We start from the raw sequence: 26,256 nt of genomic DNA on the forward strand, positions 1-26,256 counted from the left end.
TGCAGAATATATTGGACTGAGCAAAGCTCCTCTCTTTATTCCAGCTGGTTTTGGGGGTTTCCCCAGATTTTTCCTGCCTGCAAAGTCCCTTCACTTCATCCATAGTCCAGTGGAAAGATGCTTGTGCATGCTTTGGAAGGTCCCAAAAAGTTTATGATGAGCTTTCTGGAGGACATAACAGTCTGACCATTTTCAATGAGGGGAGATTCCCTCATGCCAACATGCTGTGCCAAGCACCCTTCAAATCCATTACAAAACGTTCCTTCAAATTCTTTGCCAGCCTTCTTCAATAACTATAGGGGGAAAAAATGTAAAATGTCACTGATACCTGTAATGGTTGAATGTTTTTAAAAGACGAGTATCTTGTAAAAAACAAAAGGGAATGCATACATATGTACAACAGTGACAAGAATCAAGTGCTCCAATATAAATCTGTCTCAAATGAACAGTGTGTGTAATTTTAAAGTAGGATTGTGTTATGGAGAATTTACTCAACAAGAATACTCCCTCTGCTGGATTAATGGAGGAAGATAGCATCCAAACAAATATTGTCTATGGAAAGTAATAAGCAGTGGAAGGCACAAAACTTCCTGAAGATGAGTATTTGTGGATAACCCAAATGAGGAATAAATTGTTGAGATGAGGAGAAGTTTCATTCATATTTGAATTAGATGAGCATCAGTACGGGAGTGTGATGTTATTCCCAGTCACAGAAAAAAAAATAGAACCTCTGAACTGATGCAACTAGGAGACTTTGTTCTTGTCCGTTTTTCCAAAATGTAGATTAAAGAAAGGTCATTTAATTGTGTGCAGCCATTTCACTTTGTCAGTCAGCCATGGTGGCGCAGTGGTTAGAGTGCAGTACTGCAGGCTACTTCTGCTGGCTGCCTGCAATTTGGCAGTTCAGATCTCACCAGGCTCAAGGTTGACTCAGCCTTCCATCCTTCCGAGGTCAGAAAAATGAGGTCCCAAATTGTTGGGGGCAATATGCTGACTCTGTAAAACGCTTAGAGAGGGCTGTAAAGCACTGTAAAGCGGTATATAAGTCTAAGTGCTATTGCTATGGAAGGCATGTCAACTACTGCAGTGAAGAATTGGTGCTTCCCTTATGTTCTTTGTTAAACAGCGACTCAAATACTGTAGGATCCATGACTGTAGCTCAGTCAGAGGGGCTGCATTTTACTACTCAAGTAGTAGTAGTACTACTACTACTGCCTCTGCATCCAAATATCCCTGGGCATCTAAAATGAGATAAATAAGTTTGTTAACAGTAGCCTGCAGAAAACTGAATGGGTCTTTCATTAAAAAATGGGGGATAAAACTAAGTCAGATTTAGCTATTTTGTGGAATGGAAAACAAATTAAGAAAAATTAACAAAACAAATTAACAAAAAAGAAGCAGATTTCTCTTTATACACTCCTATGTGGAGAGGTGAAGGTAGTCTTCAACCTGCAACCTCAATTGGAACCAGAATTTCTGTTTCTAAGCTGGTTATTAAGTGAGTTGCGTCTGATTTTTATCACCTTTTTTTATAGTTGTAAGCAAATCCCTGCAGCAAAGATTTTATAGTTGTAAGCAAATCACTGCAGTTGTTAAGCGAATCTAGTTTTCCTCATTGATTTTGCTTAGCTGAGCTGGAAAGATCATAGATGGTGATCATATGACCTCAGGATACTGCAACCATTGTAAATACCTGCTGGTTGCCAGACGCCCAAATTTTGATCACATGGCCGTGGGGATGGTGCGACAGTCATAAGTGTGAAGACGCTCATAAGTCACTATTTCAATGCTATTGTAACTTCAGATGTTCACTAAACGAACGGTTGTAAGTCGAGAACTACCTGTAAAACAGGTCAGATTTTTTTTTCCCAGCTGCCCGGTTTCACCCTAAATAAATTCGCCTCTCCTCTCTGATTTCCATTTTCAGCTTTTGACAGTCAATCCTGAGCATCGTTTTTCTAGTCTAGCCAACATTCAGACTTCCTCCTACTTATCTAACGTGGACTGGGATGAAATTTGCGAGAAGAAAGTAGAGCCTGGCTTTGTTCCTAACGTAAGTTGAAGGGATGAGTATGTTCGTTTCTATTGTGGGTCTCTGATACTCTTGAAGGAGGCAGTAATATAAAGCCAAGGGTTATATTCCTCCCCCCGGCCCTCACCCTCGCACACACATATCTTGTCCCCATGGCTAACAAAAAACTTGGGCTCAGAATATTGCTTGCATTTTCCATTTGCTATTCACAAGGCAGCCTCTCTGTCTGGTTTTTCACAGAAAGGCCGTCTGCACTGCGACCCCACTTTTGAGCTGGAGGAGATGATTCTGGAGTCAAGGCCCCTGCACAAGAAAAAGAAGAGGCTTGCAAAGAACAAATCCAGGGACAACAGCAAGGACAGCTCACAGTCTGTAAGTGTTCCCTCGCCGTTGCCAAAGGAAATTGAAATCTTTTGAGTGTCCTCTGATTGCAGGAGCAGAAATAAGAAACGTGGGTAACTGAGCAGACCAACAGTTTCTAGAAACCGACTGATCTGCTCATCACTATCTGTCCATTATGGTTGATTAGAGGAAACAATGCTAAAATAAAAAAAGAAAGAGATGCTGTTTGTTTGAAGTCAGAGGTAGACAAAATCTAGCAGAAGTTGGTAAGAAGAAAGAGTGTATATAAGCAGTGGCATATGGATAGCATCCTGTTGTAGTGATCAGGTTTGCCAGGGAACATATTCTAATTGGAATTAGGTCAAAACTAGTCAGACTTCTCACTTTTAGTGCTTTTCAAAAAAACACCTGTTCTTAGTATTAACAGGTGTAAAAGAGCCTTCCATAGATGCTGCCAAGAGTGTATTCAGTCTTTTAATCCCAGTAGATTCATTACGGGCTGAAAGCTAGCAAAAAAAAAAAAATGATGTTAGATTGTCAGTCATCTAGCTTCAGTTAAATCTGACTGGCTTTTAAGAATGTAGAGCTTTTTCTCTTTCCACAGCAATAATTCACTTTTTGAAAGTAAATAATCCCTCCTGCTGTATTTCTAAACAAATTAGCAAATTTATGTCCAGCTGTTCCATGGGGAAAAAAAACCCCCACAGTCTCAGATCAGCTAAACTGGAAATCTATTTTGTGAAGCAAAAAATAAAGCAGATAAAGTCCTGATGTCCCTATTCAGTGCTAGGGCTATGTGGTGCATTGGATTTAATTTCATAATGTGCAGGAGCACATTTGTAGCCCGTTTGCAACTCCATAAAGTAGCTGTAATGTATCCTGGGATTGTTGTTTCTTTTGCCTGATGTCAGGCCCACCATTCTGCCATTCTGTTGAAAGGCCCAGGGTGTGTGTGTATGTGTGTGTGTTTGTGTGTAAGTGTAATGAGGCTTGCTGTCATTTTCACATGCTTTTGGTATAACAGAACAGAACAGAACAAAACAGAATAGAATAGAATAGAATTTTTATTGGCTAAGTGTGATTGGATACACAAGGAATTTTTCTTGGTGCATAAAAGAAAAGATACGTTCATCAAGAATCATAAGGTACAACACTTATTGTTAGTCATAGGGTACAAATAAGCAATCAGGAAACAATATCAATATAAATCATAAGGATACGAGCAACAAAGTTACAGTCATACAGTCATAAGTGGAAGGAGATGGGTGATGGGAACGATGAGAAGATTAATAATAGTGCAGACTTAGTAAATAGTTTGACAGTGTTGAGGGAATTATTTCTTTAGCAGAGTGATGGCATTCGGGGAAAAAAATGTTCTTGTGTCTAGTTCTGGTGTGCAGTGCTCTATAGTGTCATTTTGAGGGTAGGAGTTGAAACAGTTTATGTCCAGGATGTGAGGAGTCTGAAATTTTTTCACAGCCCTCTTTTTGACTCATGCAGTATGCAGGTCCTCAATGAGAGGCAGGTTGGTAGCAATTGTTTTTTGCTTGGGAATTAGGGAGGGGGATTGTCTTCGGAGATGAGTGGACTTCCTCCCAGCTGGTTCCAGCCTGGTTTCAAGGCCGTCATGTTATCTGCCTAGCACCTCAAGTGTTCTCAAAACAACCTTGCAACATCACATTGGCTGCTGGTGGACTAGTCAGGGGGGTTGGGCTTGGGGACATGAAAGAGTTTCAGATTCTGCCTTGCTTTCCTGCAATCACTTTCTCTCAGTAACAGTTCTTATGTTTCAACTTAATGGATTCAAGAGTCTTCCTTTCTTTAGGGACCAGCTGGGGCAGGTCCTTACACCTGGATTCTTACCAGTTTTTGCCATCTTCAGTTGCAATAGGCCACTAGCTGAGGAGTTCCTTCAAGGCAGTGTAGAACGATACTACAGTTCTATTTCTTCAGGTTCTGAAGCATCTTCTGTAGGGTAGATCTGAAATGCTGCACACCATCCTTCTTGACTACTCTTGTTGTTTTTGGCTTCTCTCTTATTGCCAGGGATTGGTTGGTTGGTTACAGTATTTATGTTCAATCACAGTTGAACATAACACTGGCCAATTCACAATAAATATCCATAAAACATTTGCATCAGCCTCCCCCACAATCAGTCCCATAAAACAACCATTAAATATCCTGTAAAACCAACTGTACAACCAGAACAGTTCCCCTATAACAAGGAAGAAAATTGTACAATCTACACCAGGTCAGGTGAGGTCATCAGTGGTTTTGGGGTGAGATACCAACTGTACGCTGATGACACTCAGCTGTACATTTCCACCCCAGACCACCCCAATGAAGCTGTTGAAGTGTTGTCTCGGTGTCTGGAGGCCGTGTGGGTCTGGATGGGGAGAAACAGGCTCAAACTCAACCCCTCCAAGACTGAGTGGCTGTGGATGCTGGCATCCCGGTACAGTCAGCTGCAACCGCGGCTGACTGTTGGGGGCGAATCATTGGCCCCAATAGAGAGGGTGCGCAATCTAGGCATTCTCCTGGATGGGCGGTTGTCCTTTGAAGAACAGCTGGCGACCGTCTTCAGGAGGGCTTTTTACCAGGTGCGCCTGGTTCGCCAGTTGCGCCCCTTTCTAGACCGGGATTCCCTGTGCACAGTCACTCATGCCCTCGTCATGTCTCGCCTGGACTACTGCAATGCTCTCTACATGGGGCTTCCCTTGAAGGGCACCTGGAAGCTCCAGTTGGTCCAGAATGCAGCTGCGCGGGTGATAGAGGGAGCCCTTCGTGGCTCCCATATAACACCTATCCTGCGCAAGCTGCACTGGCTGCCTGTGGTCTTCCGGGTGCACTTCAAGGTGTTGATTATCACCTTTAAAGTGCTCCATGGCTTAGGACCGGGATACTTACGGGACCGCCTTCTGCTACCACTTGCCTCCCATCGACCGGTGCGCTCCCATAGAGAGGGTCTCCTCAGGGTGCCATCAGCCAAACAATGTCGGCTGGCGACCCCCAGGGGGAGAGCCTTCTCAGTGGGAGCACCTACCCTCTGGAACAACCTTCCTCCAGGACTTCGTCAATTTCCCGACCTCCCGACCTTTCGCCGCGAGCTGAAGATGTATTTATTCTTCCGTGCAGGACTGGCATAAAAATGGTTTTTTAACAGGATTTTAAATGGGGTTTTATTTTATGTATTCTAATTTTAAATTATTGCCTAGATTGAATAAGTTTTTTACTTTTGGTTTTATTGTATTGTATGTTATTGTGATTTTATCTGGCTATTAACCGCCCTGAGTCCTTCGGGAGAAGGGCGGTATAAAAATTAAAATATTATTATTATTATTATTATTATTACTTAAGTTCCAGCAGCCCAGCAGAATAATTCTACTTTAGCCACCTTGTTGAAACATCACAACGTGTGGGTTGCCCAAAACTCAGAGTGGGAGGAACTGTTCAGAAAAACTCCTCCATCTTTTGAGTGGATTACATAATGCATCCTCTCTATGTTGGAGTTTTCAAGATGGCCAAACACCTAAGATGTCGGTCATCTGTAGGTCATCTGCATCGCATCTCCATCTTGGAGGAGGGAAGAGAAACCACCGGCTGAAAGAGAGAAGGTGTCAAATGCAGGAAACCAAAAGTCAAGGTGGTTCAAATAGGATTATTGCATGCTAACACGCTCTACAAGAATCTGAACTACTAACAGTCAAAGGAAACTGGTGGTAGATAAGAATCAATGTAATTCAAGGTGGGTTGGACTTAGATCTCTTAGGGACCTGCTTAGCACCTCCCTTAGGCTCAGCCTGATCATCTTCTATTGGAGGCCCCAATTTGGGGGCGGGAGTGTCAAAAGACATCCCAGCTTAGGATCCATTTGGGGGAGGAAGCATTTGAGGTCATCCCTTTAGGTTTGTATCTGCTGTTTTTAAGGGAAAAACAGAGAATTTGGTGAGATTTTTGTAAACTGGAGATCAGCAATAAAGAAATCTATTTGACAAAATCTCAGAGTTGTTCTGGTTGCTTACACCTGACAAAAAGGGTAGGTGGATAGATGGCTACTGGTTTACTTCTGTCTAATGAGCTATGACTGAACGTGGATTTTAATTCATCTCCTAATTTATTGGCTGACATGTTAATAATTATATCATATCAGACTGTTTTATTAAGCAAAATAAAGTTCCAGAATAACTGACTAATAGGAAAAAAGAAAAGCATACAGTGTCACAATTCTGAGTGACACAAAGATGGATGTTGTTATTGATTTTAGTTCTGTTTTTAATTCACGGCAATTTAGACAAGGAAGTATAATGTAATATTTCTCTTTTTATAGGAAAATGATTACTTGCAGGAATGCCTTGAAGCAATTCAGCAAGATTTTGTCATTTTTAACAGAGAAAAGTGAGTCTGAAATTTGTTTTTAAAAGGGAGGTGAGGGTGGAAAAGATGGCTGGTTTGGCTGGATAATTACAATTACAATTTTTGGAGAAAAAAACTCCTATTTACAGTTCTTTTATGTCTCACCAAAATCCTACTGTATATCTAAAGTTGGAGAGAACCTTCTGATCATTGAGTGATAGAGATTGTAGGTTATAATCTGAGACATCTGACACATTTAAGCAGTGTTTCTCAATCATGGCAGCTTGAAGATATGTGAACTTCAAGCCGCCAAGGTTGAAAAACATGGCATATAAGATACACATTAATTTGAAGATGACATATAAGTCTTAGTTGGCAACAAAAGAATAATAAAGATGGCACCAGATAAACTTAGGTGTTTTTGTACAATAACGGGAATGCTATTATTTAGGTGTTCCTGGTCTTAACGTTCACTTGCCCCACTTCATTTGATGAGACTGCTCAGAGTAGCTTTAGGATTGCCCAGGCAAGTAAATATGGAGAATGCAGTCTTCTAGGGAACCTTTGAAAGAAAAGATATGCAGGGGACAGAAATGCATATCCAGGGAGTGTGTAGAGAATGAAGTGATAAGGCACCTTAGGCACAGTTCTACAAGCCTATCTGAATCCTAAAGGTAAAGGTAAAGGTTCCCCTCGCACATACGTGCTAGTCGTTCCCGACTCTAGGAGACGGAAATCTCCGTTCCAAAGCCAAAGAGCCAGCGTTGTCAGAAGACGTCTCCGTGGTCATGTGGCCAGCAGGGTGGGAAGGTAAAGCTCTTACCTTCCCACCAAAGGTGGTCCCTATTTTTTCTACTTGCATTTTTTACATGCTTTCGAACTGCTATGTTGGCAGAAGCTGGGACAAGTAATGGGACCCTGTCACCCCATTACGCAGCACTAGGGATTCGAACCGCTGAATTCGATTGACAAGCTCAGCGTCTTACCCACTAAGCCACCGTGTCCCTATCTGAACCCTAATTGCCATCAAATATTTCTTCTCAGAACAATGCTTTTATGATCACTTGCTTTGCCGTATACATAACTAACTTTACCTTCTGTATAGGTTGAAGAAGAGCCAGGATCAGATGAATGAGTCCCTTTCTCCTCCTGAAACCACCGATGAGACAGAGACTGAAACAGAATCTGAACATTCCAACATAAACATGTGTAGCTCAGTATGTTCCTCTACAGGAAGCAGCTAGGATGATGGGGCGAAGGGGCCAGAAGCTTGTGTGCCTCTTACATAAAACATTCTCAGGTTGCAGGTGACAGTATAGCAGGTACGTTTGTGGATGGGAAAAAAAAAAAAAGAAGAGTCACACAAACCAACACTGTAGAGCCACAGAAAAAGCAAATAGTTCTTACAGAACTCATGGATTGAAAAAAGATCTCCTGTTACCAGAGACTTTGCTACTATGCAACACCTCAACACAATTGTTCCATTTCTTTCTTTGTACGTTTCTTTTGATAGGTGACAGATCGCAATCTGAAGCATATTTCAGGGACAAGAATGTAACATATATCCAAGAACATGCAGAATGAAAGCAGGCAAGGTGGGAGGGCTAGAAAAGATTGCCAAGGCAATTGAAAATGCTCCATCACTATTGTCCTTACAGCCAGAGTATGCAAAATTGTCCCTTGATATTTTCAGAGCATTTGAGGATTCTTACAGAGCACAGCAGTTACAGAGTTACCCGCTGGGCCCGGGCTCAACTGATGCCCTTGGCTTCATGTGGTTTTTAATAAGTTTAATCTCTGATTTAACAAGTGCTTTGGAATCTACCCATGTAGGGCCAACTGCCCTGAATTTTACAGCTGGTTTTTTAAAATGGTGCAGTGCAAGGTAATTTTAATTTTGTCAAACCACTGCATCTTTTCACAAAGCCGTCCTTGACTTTCAAGGAATGTTGTATGCTTACAAGCACCTGAACTGAGATTAGCATTTTCTTCACTCCTGTAAAGGAGCAGGATATTAGCATGGTTTGATTGAGATGCCCTAATGATGGAAGAAGTAACATATAATGCAATTCTTTATCCTGTTGAAAGTGTGCTTTAAATATATCATTGGTACCCGTCTTAACTTCTTACAAAAACTGGAAAATTTTGATGCTGGTTCCAGCTGTGGATACTGCCTTTTTCACTGTTTCAAAAGTCACTTCTCCCTCTTTCTTATACCAAGGCTGCTATCTTACACATATTTATAACATCCACTGAATGTAGTGGATTTACCCCAAATAAAAATAATAGGATTGCCTTGACGCTTTTTCTTACTATAGTGTGGCTTTATTCTTAAAACTCTAGGAATCCTTGACATTAGGGTATATGTTGTACATAAATCTTGTAACTCTTTTCACTCCGGTTTTGTTCAAGCGTCGAAGAGATTGTCCTGTTTGTATCTCAGTTGTGTTTTCTTGAAAGAAAGTGAACTTTGCATGCTTTTAATGTTGATACCTTTCCCACCCACCTGCCTTGTCTTATTGAAACCGATTTGCTAGCATTGGACTAGAGTTTTTGGAAACAGGAATCCTTACAGCCTTACTTCTGAAGCTACAATTTTCTCTGCAACAAGGTTTTTTTTTTTAAATTTCTCTGCCATTAAGATGGAATTCTGACCAACTCATTATCCAGTCAAGTCAACAAACAACACAACAGAGATATAATCTTTTTATATGGATTCTACAGTGAACACATGCTTAATTTTCCACAGTTTTATGTGGAAGTTAGTAAGAAACAAAAATTGTTCACAACCAATATTTTAAACGAATCATTAGAAAGGGAAGAAAAATCAAGTTTGCTTGTGTAGATATACAAAGAAACCAAAGCTTTATTCTCAGTGCCACTATTTGTAGATTATAGCCAGGTAAATGGCACATCCAATTTACAGTTGAATGGTAAATGTTATTGTGTTAGTACTATGATTAAAACTTCACTTGATTTCAACACTTGATTTCAAAGGGAGAAACTCTCAAAGAGGTTTATAGTCCAGATATTTAGATTATGCTATTCCACCATCGTTTTATCATAGTGTCACAACCTCTAATGTTACAAGCAGAGCTGCAAGCATGCCAACATGTTCAAAAAGTCAGAAGCCTTTTAAGTGTTGGGAAAAAGAATACCACCACTTCCCTGCACTCACGAGTAAGGTCTAGTAGTGAGTACAGAACCACATGCAGCCCAATGTAGTTATTGTCCCCATGGGATACAGAATCCTAACACTAAGAATTATAATTTCATACAGGATTATAACCACGTTCAGACAAGCCTGGATCCAGTCTTTTTTCAGACCATCCACACATTGTGTTTCCTAATGCCTCAAGAAAGCTAAAGTGCCAATATGGTTCGCCAACTGATCCCTGTTCAGTTGCATCATAGCACAATAGATTCTACAGAGTTAAAACTCCAAATTGAATTCAAGTCCTAAGTGTGGGTGACATGTGCATGTTCTAGTAATCAATCATAGACTTAAAATGTCGCATTTTTAAAAGGAATACTTGCCTCTAATTAATTTGTTTAGAAAGTGTTTAGTCTAGTTAGCCTTGTGTTGAATGTTCTATGTGAATCTAAGAAGAAATGGCTTTCTTGTTAAAATGTTTGCATTGATATAAGCCAGTAAGTGTGGTTATTGGCTAATGAATTCATAGGAAGTCCATTGTTTTTTTTAAAGATACAAAATAAAAGATTTACAATCACGATTTAATAAAATGCAGAGCTAGCAAAGTTTGTTGCCTTGATTTGTTACAGGGAGTTGTGTTTCTGTTTAAGGAAACCAATAAGGCTGAACAATGGTTAAATTTGGCTCAAAGCTTTCCCTTTCTTTTCTTTTTCTGTCTCTCCCTTTCTTGTCTTCAGCAACCATGCAGACATACACTTACTTACTTACTTACTTACTTACTTGGCTGATCATTTCACAGTCCAGAGTCTAACAAAATGTTTGAGTAATGCCTCCCTACTTGACCCAGTGGGGTGGACAGGAAGAATGGGGGACAGTCATTCAGATAGCCTAGTTCTGTACCATAAAAAAACCTACTAGGAGACAGGGAACTTCCTTTGCCATTTCTGTTTCAGGAAATCAATAAAAGATGCTCCGCTGCAAGTCACTTCCTATACTCTTATCTTCTATCATTTTCTTTAGCGGACTGCAGATGTGAAGAGGCCTTGCTTAACTACATTCACTTTTCCCCTCAGGACTGTTGTCTGCAACCTGAGTCAGCCCAGGGATTCGATTCTTTCCTTTCCCAGAGGAAAGGAATGAACATGCTTCTGAACTTATCTTCAGGAATGATAGGCTTGTAGGTGGATGCTGATAATCACAAGTCTCCTGGCACCTGCTTAAAAGTATATTTGAAGGTACTTACAACCATGTGGGAAGCTAATTCTCTAAAGAACCTGTGTTATTTAACTCGGTACTATCGTGCTGCAGGGTCAGGGAAAGCAGGTAGATGGTGATAGTGAATGTAGCAATAGCCTTCTAAACCAGGGCTGTCAAACTCCTGGCCTGCAGGCCGGATGCGTCACTCATTGGCCACGCCCACACCTAGTTTAGCAAAGGAGAAAAACATCCCGATACGTCATGTGATGCTGCAGTGAGAGGTGAGTTTGACATCCCTGTTCTAAATTATAGGCTGGGTTTTCTAACCTAAAACTTGGAAGTCAATTGTCAACATTTGTGGCCAAACATGGCCCTTGATCATACTGGAAGGGTGTGCCTTCATACCTTGATATTTATTGGAATTAAGAAATCTTATTCAGAAGGGTGGTGTATTCAGCTTGTTCAGACTGAATTCAGCTTCCTTCAGCTAAGTTCAATATTTCTCAGTCTTGACAACTTGAAGGTGTGGGAACTTCAACTTCCAGAATTCCCTAGTCAGTGTGCTGGTGGGTGTATGTTGGGAGTTGCAGTCCACACACTTTTTTATGTGGCCAAAATTGAAAAACAGTAGCTTAATAACTGGACTAGTGCCTGGGGCAAAATAGTTCAGTTATTTGCAAAATATTGCCTCTCCTTCATATTTATTTTTCTAGGATTGTACTGCTTCTGCTTATTAGCACAGAAACATTGAGGAAAGATTTAGGACACATACTTTTGACAATTTACTTATATTTAAAGCACGTGTCTTACACTTTATATATAATAAAATCTGTATTTTAATTTCACTTCAATGTATGAAATTTGTGGGAAATAATCTGAGAGCTATGGTTTCTAAGCCACAATTCTAGAATAAATGTTTACATTGAGCACATACGATATGCCATCAGTCCCCTTGCACTGTACAGGTTACAAGTGTAATGGAGCCTTCCCATTCCATTCGTAACCCAAGGATTTGGGGGAATGAACGTCATACCTTGAACGGGATCACTCCTTTCATCCACACATTTGCTAATTGAATATGAGGCTCGTTAAGTGCACATGAGGTATTTCAGGGTGGGGAAGGCCATGGGTGGAGGGCTACTGATGGAACAGGCCACCTGCGTAAGGCCACCCAAGGCCTCCTCGACCCACTCAAATACCTCATGCTCCACACAATTGCTTTGCCCCCCCCCAACCTGCCATGCCAGGTCATTTACCTTGTGAAGATCTAGCAAGCAGTCTCCTGCCCAGCCTCTTCGCCGCATGCACTCCTCCGACACTCGGTTCAGGCCTCCACAGGCCTTGCCAGGCAGGTTGCCGGCCGAAATGGAGCTTCTGAGGGGCGGATCTGCTCCATTTCAGCTGGCAACATGCTGGGCGAAGCCTCTGGAGGCCCAAATAGAGCGTCCATTTGGGCACACCATTTGGAGTGCTCATTTGGAGAAATGGATCCGCCCCTCAGAAGCTCCATTTTGGCTGGAAACATTCAGGGCAAATGTTGCATAGCCTCGTAAGAGTGAACAACTGCCATGGTGCTCAGTGGTGGGATTCACTTACCTTCCCTACCGGTTTGCAAATGTGAGTGCGTTCGCGGGCACGCTCACTCCGCTCATGTGCACTTTATTGTGCGCATGCGCAGTATGTGCGTGTTACATCAGGTCGGGTGGGCGGAGCCTCCCGCCATTGCCGCTACCAGTTCGCATGGTCTGGAGAGAAACGGCTGAATCCCATCACTGATGGTGCTGCAAGATTCATAGTTTTGGGACTTCATAAACCCTAGGGGGTGCTTATTGTGTAACTTCAAACGTTCGCTATGGGAAACCCAGGGATTACCTGTATTGGATGTAAAAAAAGGCAGGGTTTCAATCTCCTATAAATTGCACTCTTTCCCCACTAGAGGGGGTTAGATGCCATGTTTGGTATAGAGTTTGAAATGAAAGATGGCACATGTTTGAAAGGCAATTACTGTCTTCTCTGGATTTCTGCTGTTTTTTTATCAGCAATTGGGCTAGTCAAATTCAAAATAATTAAAATGAAATGATACCACAACATTTCCTAATAAGCAAGAGAAGATGGGACGCAAATATCTAGTATGTAACCTTAAAGTCAGTTCAAGTGTGCCTGCTTTTAATAGGGCTGCCTGCTTTTTAACTTAATACTTTGCGAGCTGCTGTGTATTCTTGGGTCAGTGTATCCAATAGATTTTGAGATTTAGAAAGAACATATTGCCATAAATAAGATAAAGAAATGTAGCTTTCTAGAGCATTGCAGTTGTTAACATTATTTCATTTGAGAACTATAGTATCCTTGGTGTATTAGAATGTATTGCAAGAAAAATTCTCAACCATGGATGACATTTTTAGAAAGTCATATCTCATCATTTTGGTACTATCTCAAGGCATCTCATGAAAGGCAACAAAATTAAAATCGAAGACTACAGCACAATAAAGCGAGCATTGGTGGCAGACAAAAAGCCCCAAGAGAAGAAAAATAACAAACTGTCTCTTTTTTGTTAAAATACCAACCTTTTAAGTAATTTAAATGTAAGACCTGATAAAGTTAAAAGCCAAAGTAAATATGGTGGGCTTAGTCTAATATCTAAAAGTTAGCAATTAAAGCATCAGGTAAAGGTAAAGGTAAAGGTTCCCCTCGCACATATGTGCTAGTCGTTCCTGACTCTAGGGGACGGTGCTCATCTCCATTTCAAAGCTGAAGACCCAGCGCTGTCCAAAGATGTCTCCGTGGTTATGTGGCCGGCATGACTAAATGCCAAAGGCACATGTTACCTTCCCACCAAAGGTGGTCCCTATTTTTTTATTTGCATTTTTTTATGTGCTTTTGAACTGCTAGGTTGGCAGAAACCGGGACAAGTTGGGACAAGTAACGGGAGCTCACTCCGTTACACGGCACTAGGGATTCGAACCGCTGAACTACCAACCTTTCAGTCGACAAGCTCATGTCTTAGCCACAGAGCCACCGCGTCCCTTATGAAGGCATTAGAAAAACATAATTATTTTGCAAAGTCAATTTCAAAGTTTGAATACTACAGTAATATCAAAATTGTCAAGTTAACATTAGAAGGCAAACAAACCATCTGGATGAATTCTTTCAGATCAGTAGGGCATGCTGGCTTTCATAGGCCCAGATCAAGAATTTAAAGATTAAAGACATCAGCCTGATTTAAGATTGGGCATCTGTGCAGGCCCAAGCAAATTCTAAAATAGGAATATTAATACATAATCACAATTAATGTTGCTGTTTATGAGAACAAGGAGACATCAAATAGAGAAAAACTGGGTCATCAGAGAGAGAATGGCTCACTTTTTATTTGCTTCCTTCTGATTTGCTCGGGGGGGGGAATGATTTGAGAATTTACATCTTTTTCATGAAAAAGTAATCCCAGAAGTGTCTTTACTTCCCCCCAGCAATTCCATCAGCAGTTCTTGCCCCAATTATCATTCACATCTTCTATTACATTTATATGCCTAGTGATAAATTATATCTTGTATCACCTACTTGTTCTATGCTTCTTCTGCCCACTTGGTCTAGTTTTCAGGAATTAAACTGGAGTGGTCCACTTGTTGTGTGAAGTTGTACCAGATGGGCTGAGTATGGCAAATTCATGCAAATGTATTTTAATCTCCTTTGTATGCCTTCTTCAGAGAAGCCTGTGTAAAGACTCACAAAGGTTGTGTTTTTAGCCCAGCCCAATTTGGAACCTTCTAGAGCAGGGGTGTCCAACCCTGGAAATTTTAAGACTTCAACTCCCAGAATTCCCAGAGCTGCCCAGAATCATGCATATGAAAGAGGCACAGATGTAAACCCAAGAAACCCTTAAAATTTGCTGCCAGTACAGGTTCTCCAATTAATACTGTCCAGTCCTCACTAATGTTCTCTTCAGGCATTAAACCTGATCTTGGAAAGGGGCATTCAAAATAGATTACTTTGAGACCTACCCTCTTATCCACTGGAATGGTTGAAGTCAAGATGTCATCAGAAATTTCTAGATATCAGCAAAATCTGTGAATATGTATGCAGTATATTGTTCACCTACCTTGTTGGATCTAAGATGACTTCATTGTTTCTTCTGATTTCTTCTGCCTTAGAAACTAAAAGAAATTAGTGGGAGCTGCACCTAGATGGAATGCATGGGCAGGGTAGAGCTCCTATGAAATAATTTGCTAAGCTCTGCAATGTTCCAAACAGGAATGTATGCATAAATAGGGATCAATGCATCATGGCATCTGCTGCAAGCTGCGATTCTGTCAAAATGTGTCGACCAAGAACAATGTGTCAGGCATGAACAACCATATCCAGACATGAAAAGTTCAATTAGCTACTTTATTGCTCATGCCTATTTCACAGGAATCTTCTCAGATTGGTAGTTTGCACTTGGGCCAGATTAGTAAGGCATTCAAGGTGTGTGTACATGTATGTTGGACCTTGCTTCCTTATGCCTACATAAAGATTCCGGATTAATTCCCTGCTTGACTCCTCCCTCTGGTTATGCCAATCTCTCTACAACAAAATGAGCGTCATAACATCATATCCCAGGGTCTGCCCTTTACTGATTTGTCAATATTGTGACACAAATATAAATGGGGCATAAATATAAATCATTACATCATGATTACCTATTTGTCACTTGCCCTCCTTTGTTATGGCTGGCTGGGAAATGCTGGGATTTGAAGCCCAAACATCTGAAAGTTGCCAAGGCTGAAAAACACTGGCTAGACCAGTGGTAGTCAACCACTAGTGGGCATTCCAGCTTTCATGGTGGGCAGTAGGGGTTTTGTCCGATACTGAAGCAGTTTCCTTTTTTTTAATTTAATTGACTTTTAAAAAAAAATTCATAGCATTATTTAAAAATATTTTCATTAGATTTTCATAAAATTCCCAGTGACAATTTAAATTTCTGAAAATATACTATTTGTATCGCCCGCACATAAGTTTAGTTCACGTTACGTAAGTGAAACTAAATGGCGCTATAGTGCGACCACAAACAAAAAAGCCTCATCCCAGAATAGCTCGCGCATCTCCCCCCACACCACCCAGCTGTAACAGACAAGCAAAAACTGTCTACTATTGACAAGCAAAAACTGTCTACTATTGACCTCACCCCATTCCTGAGAGGACTATAAGGGGCGTGCATAAGAGCACAAAAGTGCCTACTGTTCCTGTCCTATTGTTCCCTTTCATTATATCAAATTAATATAGTTGTTGCATACTTTTGCTCATATATGTTTTTTTTGTTTATGATGTGTTGTTGTTTTATGCCGATGTTTACGTATACTGTTGTGACAAAAATAAATAATAATAAAAAAAGCAGATCTGGTAGTTGGTGCCCCCCCCCCAAATCCAATTCACGATACGCGAGAGGCATTCCCAACGACGATACATGGCGCATTACTGTGGAACCAGAGGGCGGTTAGAAAATTTTACTACTAACAGATACAAAAGTGGGCGGTAGGTATAAAAAGGTTGACTACCGTTGGGCTAGACAATTGCCCAATATATCGTGGAGCTTAAACCTCACCACCAGCATGTTTTCTTCCTGTTACTTATAAGTAAGTACTCTTTATTTATAAAGCTTTGCTCTCTAGCAGCTATCCCTGGTCCTTGTGCCTAGACACAAGGAACTCTGGGACTGGTAGTTTTTGAGATGATTTTTTTCCACTACCACCATCACCCTGCCACCCTCATGATGATATATACAACTTGCCTGCAATAGTGATATATTACTACAACAATGGCTTAGGCATGCTATAAATTGTTAGTGCCGAAAAGCCTCAGTCTGTCGCCTCAGAAAGACAAACGTTTCTGGCTCTTAAGCTACTGCAGTCAGCAACCATACAACCTGATGCAATGGTTTGTCTTGAATCTTGCAAAATTATCAAAGCTTATAAGACTCCAGCAATTCACCCCAGAGTCTTGGCAAGTTTATAAGATTTAGATCATTTTCATAAGTTAAAAATGGTTTATTTTAATTCTATTTGTGACATTGTTCCAGGTGACAAAGAAGGAGAGATGTTTAGCAGGCAGTGAAGCTGCCTGTTTGGAAAACTGGCTGGGCTACGATGGCTGCTGAAGATTAGGGGGGCTCTCTTTGTGAAGTGGGAGAAAAGGACCGGAGGGGGAACTGGCACGGGAGCCAAACCCAAGGCAGGTGCACATCAGAAAATAAAGATATGGTTGACAAATGAGGGCAGAAGTTTAAAAAAATGAAGACCTCTTGTTAGCTGGTTTCAAAGAAAAAAGCACAAGCCCTGTTTGGTGAGAACAATCTTGGCCAGGATTCCAAAACCTTCATATTCTTATCTTAGTTACTAACACAGGAACAATAAATTTTATATTACAACAAACACTAAGTCAGGTAGTGAAAAAGCATATTAATTTTGTGAATGCTTTCTTCTTTTCTGCTGAAAAGCTGCAGTTCCAAAGGTAAATAATATATTACTTTTCCAATAGTCTACTTTGGTGCCCGGCTTCAAAATTAGCTATGACTATGAGCAATTCTATTAATGAGAAGTAAACAGATCCAAATCTCTGCTAAATTCATGCTGCTATTGTGGAAGAGAAGGAGGGAAATGTTCGTCTCCAGCTTTGATGAGAATTTGAAGCAGGAAAGAAACTACAGGGCATTAAGAACACCGCGAGATGTTTACATTCATTTTCTGAATGAATCTGAATGAAGGAGTCCAATAAGGGAAGCAACAAAGATACTATTTTGGATTGTGTATAGTATAAATCATTAAGTCAAGCAAAATTGCACTTTTTGGCCATATTTTCAGGAAGGAAAGACATTGTAATAACCATCTAGATCAGGGGTCTCCAACCTTGGTTCCTTTAAGACTTGCAAAGCTGGCTGAGAAACTCAGGGAGTTGGAGTCCACAAGTCCACAAGTCTTAAAGGGGCCAAGGTTGAAGACCCCTGATCTAGATATCTACTGAAAAACCAATTCACTCTGCATAGACCCCAAAATTCCTCAGTAGTTTTTCTGATTTTAATTTTCTAGAAGGTTGACAGCATACTCCTGATTTGAGCCTAACCAACAGGGAAGATCTGGATGAAGACATAAAAGCACTGGGAGAAACTGACCATGCCATTCTGCAGTTCAAGATACTACCAAAAGACCATCTGGAGTGCAGGCAGTGGTGGGATTCAGCCAGTTAGCACCACTTCGGGAGAACCAGTTGTTAACTTTCTGAGCAGTTTGGTGAACTGGTTGTTGGAAGAAATCATTAGGGCAGAGAACCAGTTGTTAAATTATTTGAATCCCACCACTGAGTGCAGGCATACTTGATTACATAATTGCCAGATCTGAATCTGGCAATTCAAAAAATTTAGAAATATATCTGAAAGGTGGGGATGGCATGGATAAGTTAAAGGTAAAGAGGGTTAGGAATTTTTCAATAGGATACTAGACATACAAATGCTTTCCTAAATGGTAGATGTCTATGTATCGCTTCTCATTCCTCCAGGTCATGGTTGTCCCAAAGGTGCTGTTCAAAAGGCAACTGGACTTTCTTCCCCCATCCCCCTTGAAAATGTTTTGCTTCTCATTCAAGAAGCTTCTTCAGTTCTGGCTGAATGGTGGTGAAACGTTTTCAAGGAGGGAAAAAACCCCAAGAAAGTCCAATTGCCTATTGAACAGCACCTTTCGGTCCTAAATGGTAGCCACAGAGTTACAACAGCAAGAAGTCATTGTTTCCTCATATTGCATCCAGTTTTGAATACCGCATTGTAGGAAGTTCCCAAATGTGCTTTTTCAAGAGGCAACTGGACTTTCTGGTATTTCTTCGGAGATGTTTCACTTCTCATCCAAGAAGCTTCTACAGCTCTGACTGAAGGGTGAGGGATGGAAGAATTTATATTCCTTGCAGACAGCTGGTCATTTGCATTCTTTTGGCCTCAATGACTCACTAAAAGAATGCAAATGACCAGCTGTCTGCAAGGAATATAAATCCTTCCATTCATCACCTTTTAGTTGGAGCTGAAGTTTGTTGGATGAGAAGCAAAAGGTCTTCAAAGAAAAAACAAGAAAGTCCAGTTGCCTCTTGAAAAAGCACCTTTGGGACAACCATGACCTGAATGACTGAAAATCTCCATAGACACATTGTAGGAAGGACATTGGTAAAGGGCTTGGAAAGAAAAATGTGTAAGGGTATGTTTGGAGGGTTTCAGTAAGTTTAATCTGGAGAAAAGTTTAGACTGTGGGCGGATTGTCTTCCAACTAGTCTGAAGGGTTTTCCTGAAGAAGAGGAGGCAGAAGTATTGAGTTGTTCCAGAGCATAGGACAAGAAAGAATGGGTTTAAACGGCAAGAAATCAGGTTTCAATTGGACCCCAAGAAAAGTTTCCTAATGGTAAAAATGGTTCAACAAAGAGATTTCCTTGGAAAGTGGGACTCTGCTGGATATGTTCAATAAAAGTCTGGATGGCATTTGTTGGGGATGTTGTAGCAATGGGTTCCAGCATTGGGTGGAAGGTTGAGCTAGAAGATGAACCCCAAGATCCTTTCTAGCCCTTACATTCTATGATTCTATATAACAGCAAATACTAGCACAGTGTTCTGTCCCCCTCCCACCTCACAGAGAAGACACAGAGACACGTGTCCCACAGTCCTTATACAGACCTGACTTTCTGTAGTGGATGACAGACTTGGCAGTGACAGTGCAAAGGCCTGCCAAGTTCCAAGTTCCTTATCTCTTATGGAGACAGAAGCCCACATGTCCAAAATCCATTGCCAAGAGCTCACAGAAAAATCCTTTGCACAGTCCAGGCCTTTTAACTCCCTAACGACCGATCTGCAGTTCACACTTGGTAGCTTTTTGTCCGTCGCAAGGGCCAGATGGCAACTCCACCCGCTTTTATCCCCTGTGGGGTAAGGCTCAGTGACTCAGCAATCTCTGGGCCTGCCACACCTCTTCCTTTGCTGCGCACGCTTATCTTTTTGTCGCTGCCTCGGGTCAATCCAGGATTGATCTTCAGCAGCTGGAACCTGAGGCGTTGCCAGGGAGGAGGAGGGTCCTGGAGAGGGAGGCCTTGTCAGCTCCTCCCCATCACTCTCAGAGTCATCCTCCTCCATAAGGACAGGCTCGGGGACCGGAGTCACAACACACAGGTAGTCCTTACTTAACAAGCATTCATTTAGCAACAAAGGTACTATGGTATTGAAAAAAGTAACTTATGACTGATCGTCCCAAAGATGCTTTTCAAGAGGCAACTTGAAAGAAGCTTGGATGAGAAGCAAAACATCTTCAAAGAAAAACCAGAAAGTCCAGTTGTGTCTTGAAAAGGCACCTTTGGGACAATCATGACCTGGATGACTGAGAATCTCCATAGACACTTATGACTGGTACTTCCATTTATGTCTATTGCAGCATCCCTGTGGTCACCTCATCACCATTTGCAATGTTCCAGCTGACTTCTGACAAGCGAGGTTAATGGGGAAGGCAGGCAGAGGTCTAAGTCACATGCTGCCTCACTTAACCACCGTGGGTGATTTAATTAGCGAGTGCAACATAAAAGTCATGAAATTGGGTGCAGTCACATGGTCTCACATGATGACCACACCACTTAACAATGAATTTTCCAGTCCTTTTGGTGGTCATAAGTCGAGGACTACCTGTAGCATCCTGAATGGTTTTTTTCTTTTTCTTTTTAAGATTCCCCCTCTCTACTCAAAAGATGTTTTGTCCTTTTTTTTCTCCTTTAGAACCCAACGGTGCTTGGGCTTCTAATACAATAGGGAATCATGGACACAGTAAGAGCTGCACTAAAATAAACGGAAGAAAATTATTATGTTTCCGTACCAGCATCATGTTGTTGAGCTTCAAGAAAAAAATGGGGAGTTTTTTTTTTTAAATTTCCCCTAGGGCAGGGGTCTGCAAACTTGGCTCTTTTAAGACTTGTGGACTTCAACTCCCAGAGTTCCTCAGCCAGCTTTGCTTTGCTGGCTGAGGAACTCTGGGAGTTGAAATCCACAAGTCTTAAAAGAGCCAGGTTGGCAGACCCCTGCCCTAGGGCTAACGAAGTATCTTGAGTTGGACTCATTTTGAAATGGGAACAACGAATCACTTTCATTCTCAAGGGATATGCAAATGTTGAAATGCAAAGCAGTATTTCTGCTTGTGAAGTCCAAGTATGTGAAAGATTTATGCGATCTGAAGAAAAACCAGAATATGCTGTATAGTCTACAAGTCAAATTATATCTTATCATAAATCTTCAAAAATATGTGTGCCGAAATCAATCAACGCCTCTTTCTTACATATATGACGTGCAGGCCCACTGCAGGAGCCTTATTTCTAGATGCAGAAAAGTCACCTGTTGTTATGAAACAGTCTTCAAGTATTTCACGACACCAAAAATTGTAGAAAAGTTGGCAAAATATATAAGAGAATGCCACATACATGCAAAATGCAGAATCAGAATGTTCCTTCGAGTATCCGCTATGAGTGGTGCCAGAGGTGGGGTTCACTTACCTTCCTTACTGGTTCGCAAATATGAGCGTGTGGGCGGACTCGCTTTGTGCGGGTGGCCATCTCTGTGCATGTGCACGGCCTTCTGCGCACGCGTAGCAGTCGCGCATTATGTCTGGGCAGGTGGGTGGAGGCTTCTGCAGTCGCCGCTACCAGTTTGCGTGATCCAGATAGATCCGGCTGAATACCACTGTTACTCATCTTTGATTACCATCATTATGATGCCCATCATTAAAAATAATATTTTTAAAAATTAACATTTGATTTATTCTACAACCAGGGGAGTACCTCTTTATTCACTGAAGTGATAACAGTGAAACACAACAGGGTTCACTCATCCAGAGCCTGCAATGTTTTAGTCACGGAAGACTTTATCTGCCTCCACCTGTAAATTATTAGCGTTCGAAAACACGTTTTGTAAGAACAGATGGAGGCTGGTTGCTGTTGCTGGAAATCTCTTTTGAATCAGACTGTACAAACTGGAAACACTCATGCATGCATCATTTGACCTATTTTTAGACTTCAGTTCTAGATGCCATTTCAAATTCATTTAACAATCAGAAAGCGAATCTGTTTTGAGGGAATGCCTACAAGCAAAACTTCTGTTTCATTTAAGTAGCAACTTGCTCTGAATTATAGCAATGGTGAGAAGTAGAGATGCAACCCCAGGTTGAGAGAATGTGCAAATAATTAGCAACATGTCCTTTGCAAGCCTTATAAAATTCCATCTTATATTATTCATTATTGATAGTCTTTATAGTATTAATTCATGCTCTACTATTATGCGACTTGCAAGATTAGATGATACAAGTGGTGAGAATAAAACAAAGAATTACTTCATATTATTTGGCACTGAGGCCATTTGTAGACTGAATATATAGCTGGTGCAGGAAATCTAAATCACATGGACTGTTAATCTTTCAAGCTCATTGAATAAAAAATCAAATTTGAAATATGTATCAAAACAGAAGTACTTGAAGGGTGGAGTGGAGAGGAAGTAGTCTTGTCTTTGAAAATTAATGTTAGAGCTGTATGCATTTCTCTTAATGTAATTTTTTATCTGAATAATTTTTGGGATTCAAAATAGCAACCTACATGTACTGTATTAACAAGTCAGTGAATGCCACACACACACACACACACACACACACACACACACACAAAGCAGAATCAAATGTTCGAGTACCCACTCGATATGAGTGAAATTAATTCTCCTTATCAGATAGTTAAGACCTAATTTCTATTTTATTATTTGCTAGCTTTTCAGTGTTATTTTTCTACATGACGAGATGGTTAGATTAATTAACTTCCAATTTATTCAAATTCTGCAGTTAATTGGGGTAATTCATTCAAAAGTGATTGCTGCAGTCTTTATAAATACAGCACGTGCTTATATATAGTTCTGTGGTATGTACAGAATATCCTGGGCCAAAGATTGTACTATTTGAAGCAGTTATCTTCACACATTAAGATGTTTGTTGGATTTTACAGATAAGGGGGAAGGACAAAGGATTGTATAGAACCAAATCAAGATGGAAACTTTAAAAAAAATTAGAGTGATCTAGTATCACACAGGTGCACTATTATTCATAGACCTTCCACTTGGGCCCTCCCCATGTTTCCCAAAACTGAACCCCAAATCTACTCTAGATCTCACAATTTCCCAATTCAGAGTTGGAAGATGCAAGGCCGTCTTTAGGAGATGAAAAATGGATTCTACCAGCATTAATTTTGTTAGTGATAACTTTTAATTGTCTATGGACATCTCAATCATCCGGGTCATGGTCTTCCAAAAGGATGAACTGAAGAAGCTTGTTGGAAGCGAAATGCTTCCAAAGCAAAAAAACCCAAGAAAATCCAGCTGCGTTTTCGAAAAGGCACTTTTGAGATAACCTTTTATTAACTGCTGTTCCGAAAGAGCTATATATGACTTTTTTTTTAATGTAGGTGCTACCTGATTCCATATCGATTCTGGACGGCTCAGAATAAACATACAGAACAAAACAAAAGCAACATTTATTTCTAGCTGGCATTTCTTAATAGAAGTGCTTAGCAAACAACATTCCAAGGACCAAAAGTTGAAGACGTTTTTTTCTTCCAATATTTGTTATACAATAGTTTATTTTTGACACTAATCATTATTATAGCAGTAGTAGTTTTTAATACGGCTATTGTGAGTTCCCTTGTGCTGAAGTCAAAATTTGATTCATGTGATTGCCTGGATAATCCCTGCAGTTTTCTCGGCCAGTTTTTCAGAAGTGGTTTGCCATTGCATCCTTCCAAGGGCTGAGAAAGCAACCAGCCGATTAGAAGATAAGTTTATTTGTTCTCATGTCAGAGTTATATTGTATTTGCATAAATATTTAGGTCATTCCCAAGCAGTGGGATTTATTTCCCCAGAAGTTATGTTCCATACTCTTTTTGTATTTCAAAAAGCTGTATGGTACATCCCTACTTTTACTTAATTAATGCTAGTAGAATTTTTAATTTCATTCTTCAACTGTTTATAGTTCATTTGAACTCTTTCTGGTATTTGCATTCTTGCTAGCTACACGAGGTTTACATGTTTTAGTAAAAGAATGGAAAACAATTCAATTAAATACACACAATACCCTTAAATCAATAAAAGGCTTAACATCTCAATTCGGCTATTTTGCTGGAGTATAGCATCTCACCGTTAGATGGAAGAAAATCCATTTGAGAAAATGACCTATAAACTCCCATTGAGAAAAGGAGACAGGATTAGAACTAGGATTTCCAAACTTATATTGTTCTATTTCTTTTTATAAGGAGCAGAAATGCATCCCATTTCTCGTGGGCCAATATAGTCATTTCAACAAAGATGAAGTAAATCCCTCCCCAAAACCAATCAGAAGGCCTCATCTGAATCCTCATTTTCAACCATGCACAGCTAAATTATTCATGTACAGCCTTAGATGCCTGAGAAAATGTTTCATTTTCTTCTCATTTTCTCTTTGTTCCCTTGTTCTCCAAGTTATTTGTAAACCAAGAACCTAGTGAGGTGTAGGCACTTCTTCTTTAGTGACAATCAGCAACAAGGTCATTAAGTGGGGTGGTCACTAAGTGAAACCACAACTGTTTATAACCTTGCTTCAGCTTTCCTTTGCTTGATGGTTATGTGAAAGTTTTAAATGTGAGGATTGGTCACAAAGGTAATTTTTAATCGCCATCATAACTGCAGTTCCTAAATGAGGTTGTCACTAAATGAACACTTATCTATATTTCTCAACATCAGCTTATTTAAAGTGGACTTCATCTCCCACCTTTTCACAACTTGCATGGGAAATTCTGGAAGTTGAACTCTACACTTTTTAATCTTGCAGAGTCTGAGAAACACTGGTGGGGAAATTCAGTACCTACATTGCAAGCAGAGATGCGCTGTTCTACCATAGACCCAGTGAAGCCAGCTCAGAGGAAGGCAGGCAAAAAAATTTCACTAGGAAAAGTAAGTATTTTGTCAATGAAAAATTATGGAAAGAATGTATCTGCAGCTTGCAAGTGCTTCTAGGAAAGAGAACATCTTTCATAAGCAAGCACTGCTTTTACTGTGCAAAGACAGGTAGTCATTGACTTATAGCCATTTGTATAGTGATTGTTCAAAGTTACAACAGCACTTTAAAAAGCACTTTAGAAAGAACTTACAATCGTCCTTTCACTTATGAGCATCACCACATCCCTATGGTCCTGAGACTGAAATTTACAACAGTAAATTTACATATGATCACCATTTGCAACTTTCCCAACTGGCTTCCAGCAAGCATTGTCAATTGAGGAATTACTTAGCTAGCAACTATGCGATTCACTTAACAACTGCAATTGTTCAGCTGTGTTAAACAACTGTGAAAGGCAATAAAATCAGACATGACTCACTTAACTGCTTTGCTTGGCAACTGAAATTCTGGCCCAAACTAAAATAATTGAATAATATTCAGAAGTCACTGGATTGCATATCCATAACCTTACAACGAACAGTATTACTTTTTACAAAAAGTAAAATAGTAAGGTATTTGTATCAAATAACCATCCCAAAAATCCAAAGGGCATTAACATTAGCACACTGCAACCAGTTTTGGAGGGCCAATACAAAAAAATACCATAAGTGGAGACTGTATCTTTGTGGACAAGAGGCCATGGAAACTATAGCTCACATCCTGCTATACTGCGTTTTTCAAAAGGATTCAATTTATTAACACATTACCTTATAAAAATATCTGGGAAATACTGATCTTTTTCACATGTAACCACTGTTTATCAGATCAGTATGAAATATAGGTAGTCTTTAATTTACAATCCCAATTGAGCCCACAATTTCTGCTGCAAAGGGAGACAGTTGTTAAATGAGTTTTGCCCCAGGTACCAACTTTTTTGCTAGAGTTGTTAAGTGAATCATTGCAGGTGTTCAGCTAAAAATATGGTCAACTTTGCTTGTCAGGTCACAGATAATCACATGACTTCCCCAGACATGGCAACCATTATAAATATGAGTCAGTTGCCAAGTGTTTGAATTTTGATCACGCAACAATGGGGATGCTGCAACACACGAGTGTGAAAAATGGTCAGAAGACAGTTTTCACTGCCGTTGTTAAGTCAAGAAAGACCTGTAGTTTCTCTGAATGTGGCCAAATTCTGCTATGCT

At 40.4% G+C, this 26,256-nt stretch overlaps 1 protein-coding gene and 1 long non-coding RNA gene across 2 annotated transcripts in view; one reads left to right on the forward strand and one right to left on the reverse strand.

The window, feature by feature from the left end:
• Positions 1-10,605, forward strand: part of STK32C (serine/threonine kinase 32C) — a 237,067-nt gene extending 226,462 nt beyond the window's left edge. The window contains exons 9-12 of the mRNA XM_058188833.1: positions 1,928-2,053; positions 2,273-2,404; positions 6,702-6,769; positions 7,833-10,605. Of these exons, the coding sequence (XP_058044816.1) occupies positions 1,928-2,053; positions 2,273-2,404; positions 6,702-6,769; positions 7,833-7,971 (465 nt within the window). The 3' untranslated portion in view covers positions 7,972-10,605. The remainder of the gene's footprint in view (positions 1-1,927; positions 2,054-2,272; positions 2,405-6,701; positions 6,770-7,832) is intronic.
• LOC131201163 (uncharacterized) lies at positions 5,903-12,739 on the reverse strand. Its single transcript, XR_009155789.1, has 3 exons — positions 12,675-12,739; positions 7,822-7,876; positions 5,903-5,974 (listed from the first exon to the last, which is right to left on the reverse strand). It is a non-coding gene; the product is annotated as an uncharacterized LOC131201163 (long non-coding RNA).
• Positions 12,740-26,256: the final 13,517 nt, after the last annotated feature.

Source organism: Ahaetulla prasina, chromosome 6, assembly GCF_028640845.1.
Source record: "Ahaetulla prasina isolate Xishuangbanna chromosome 6, ASM2864084v1, whole genome shotgun sequence".
NCBI lineage: Eukaryota > Metazoa > Chordata > Lepidosauria > Squamata > Colubridae > Ahaetulla > Ahaetulla prasina.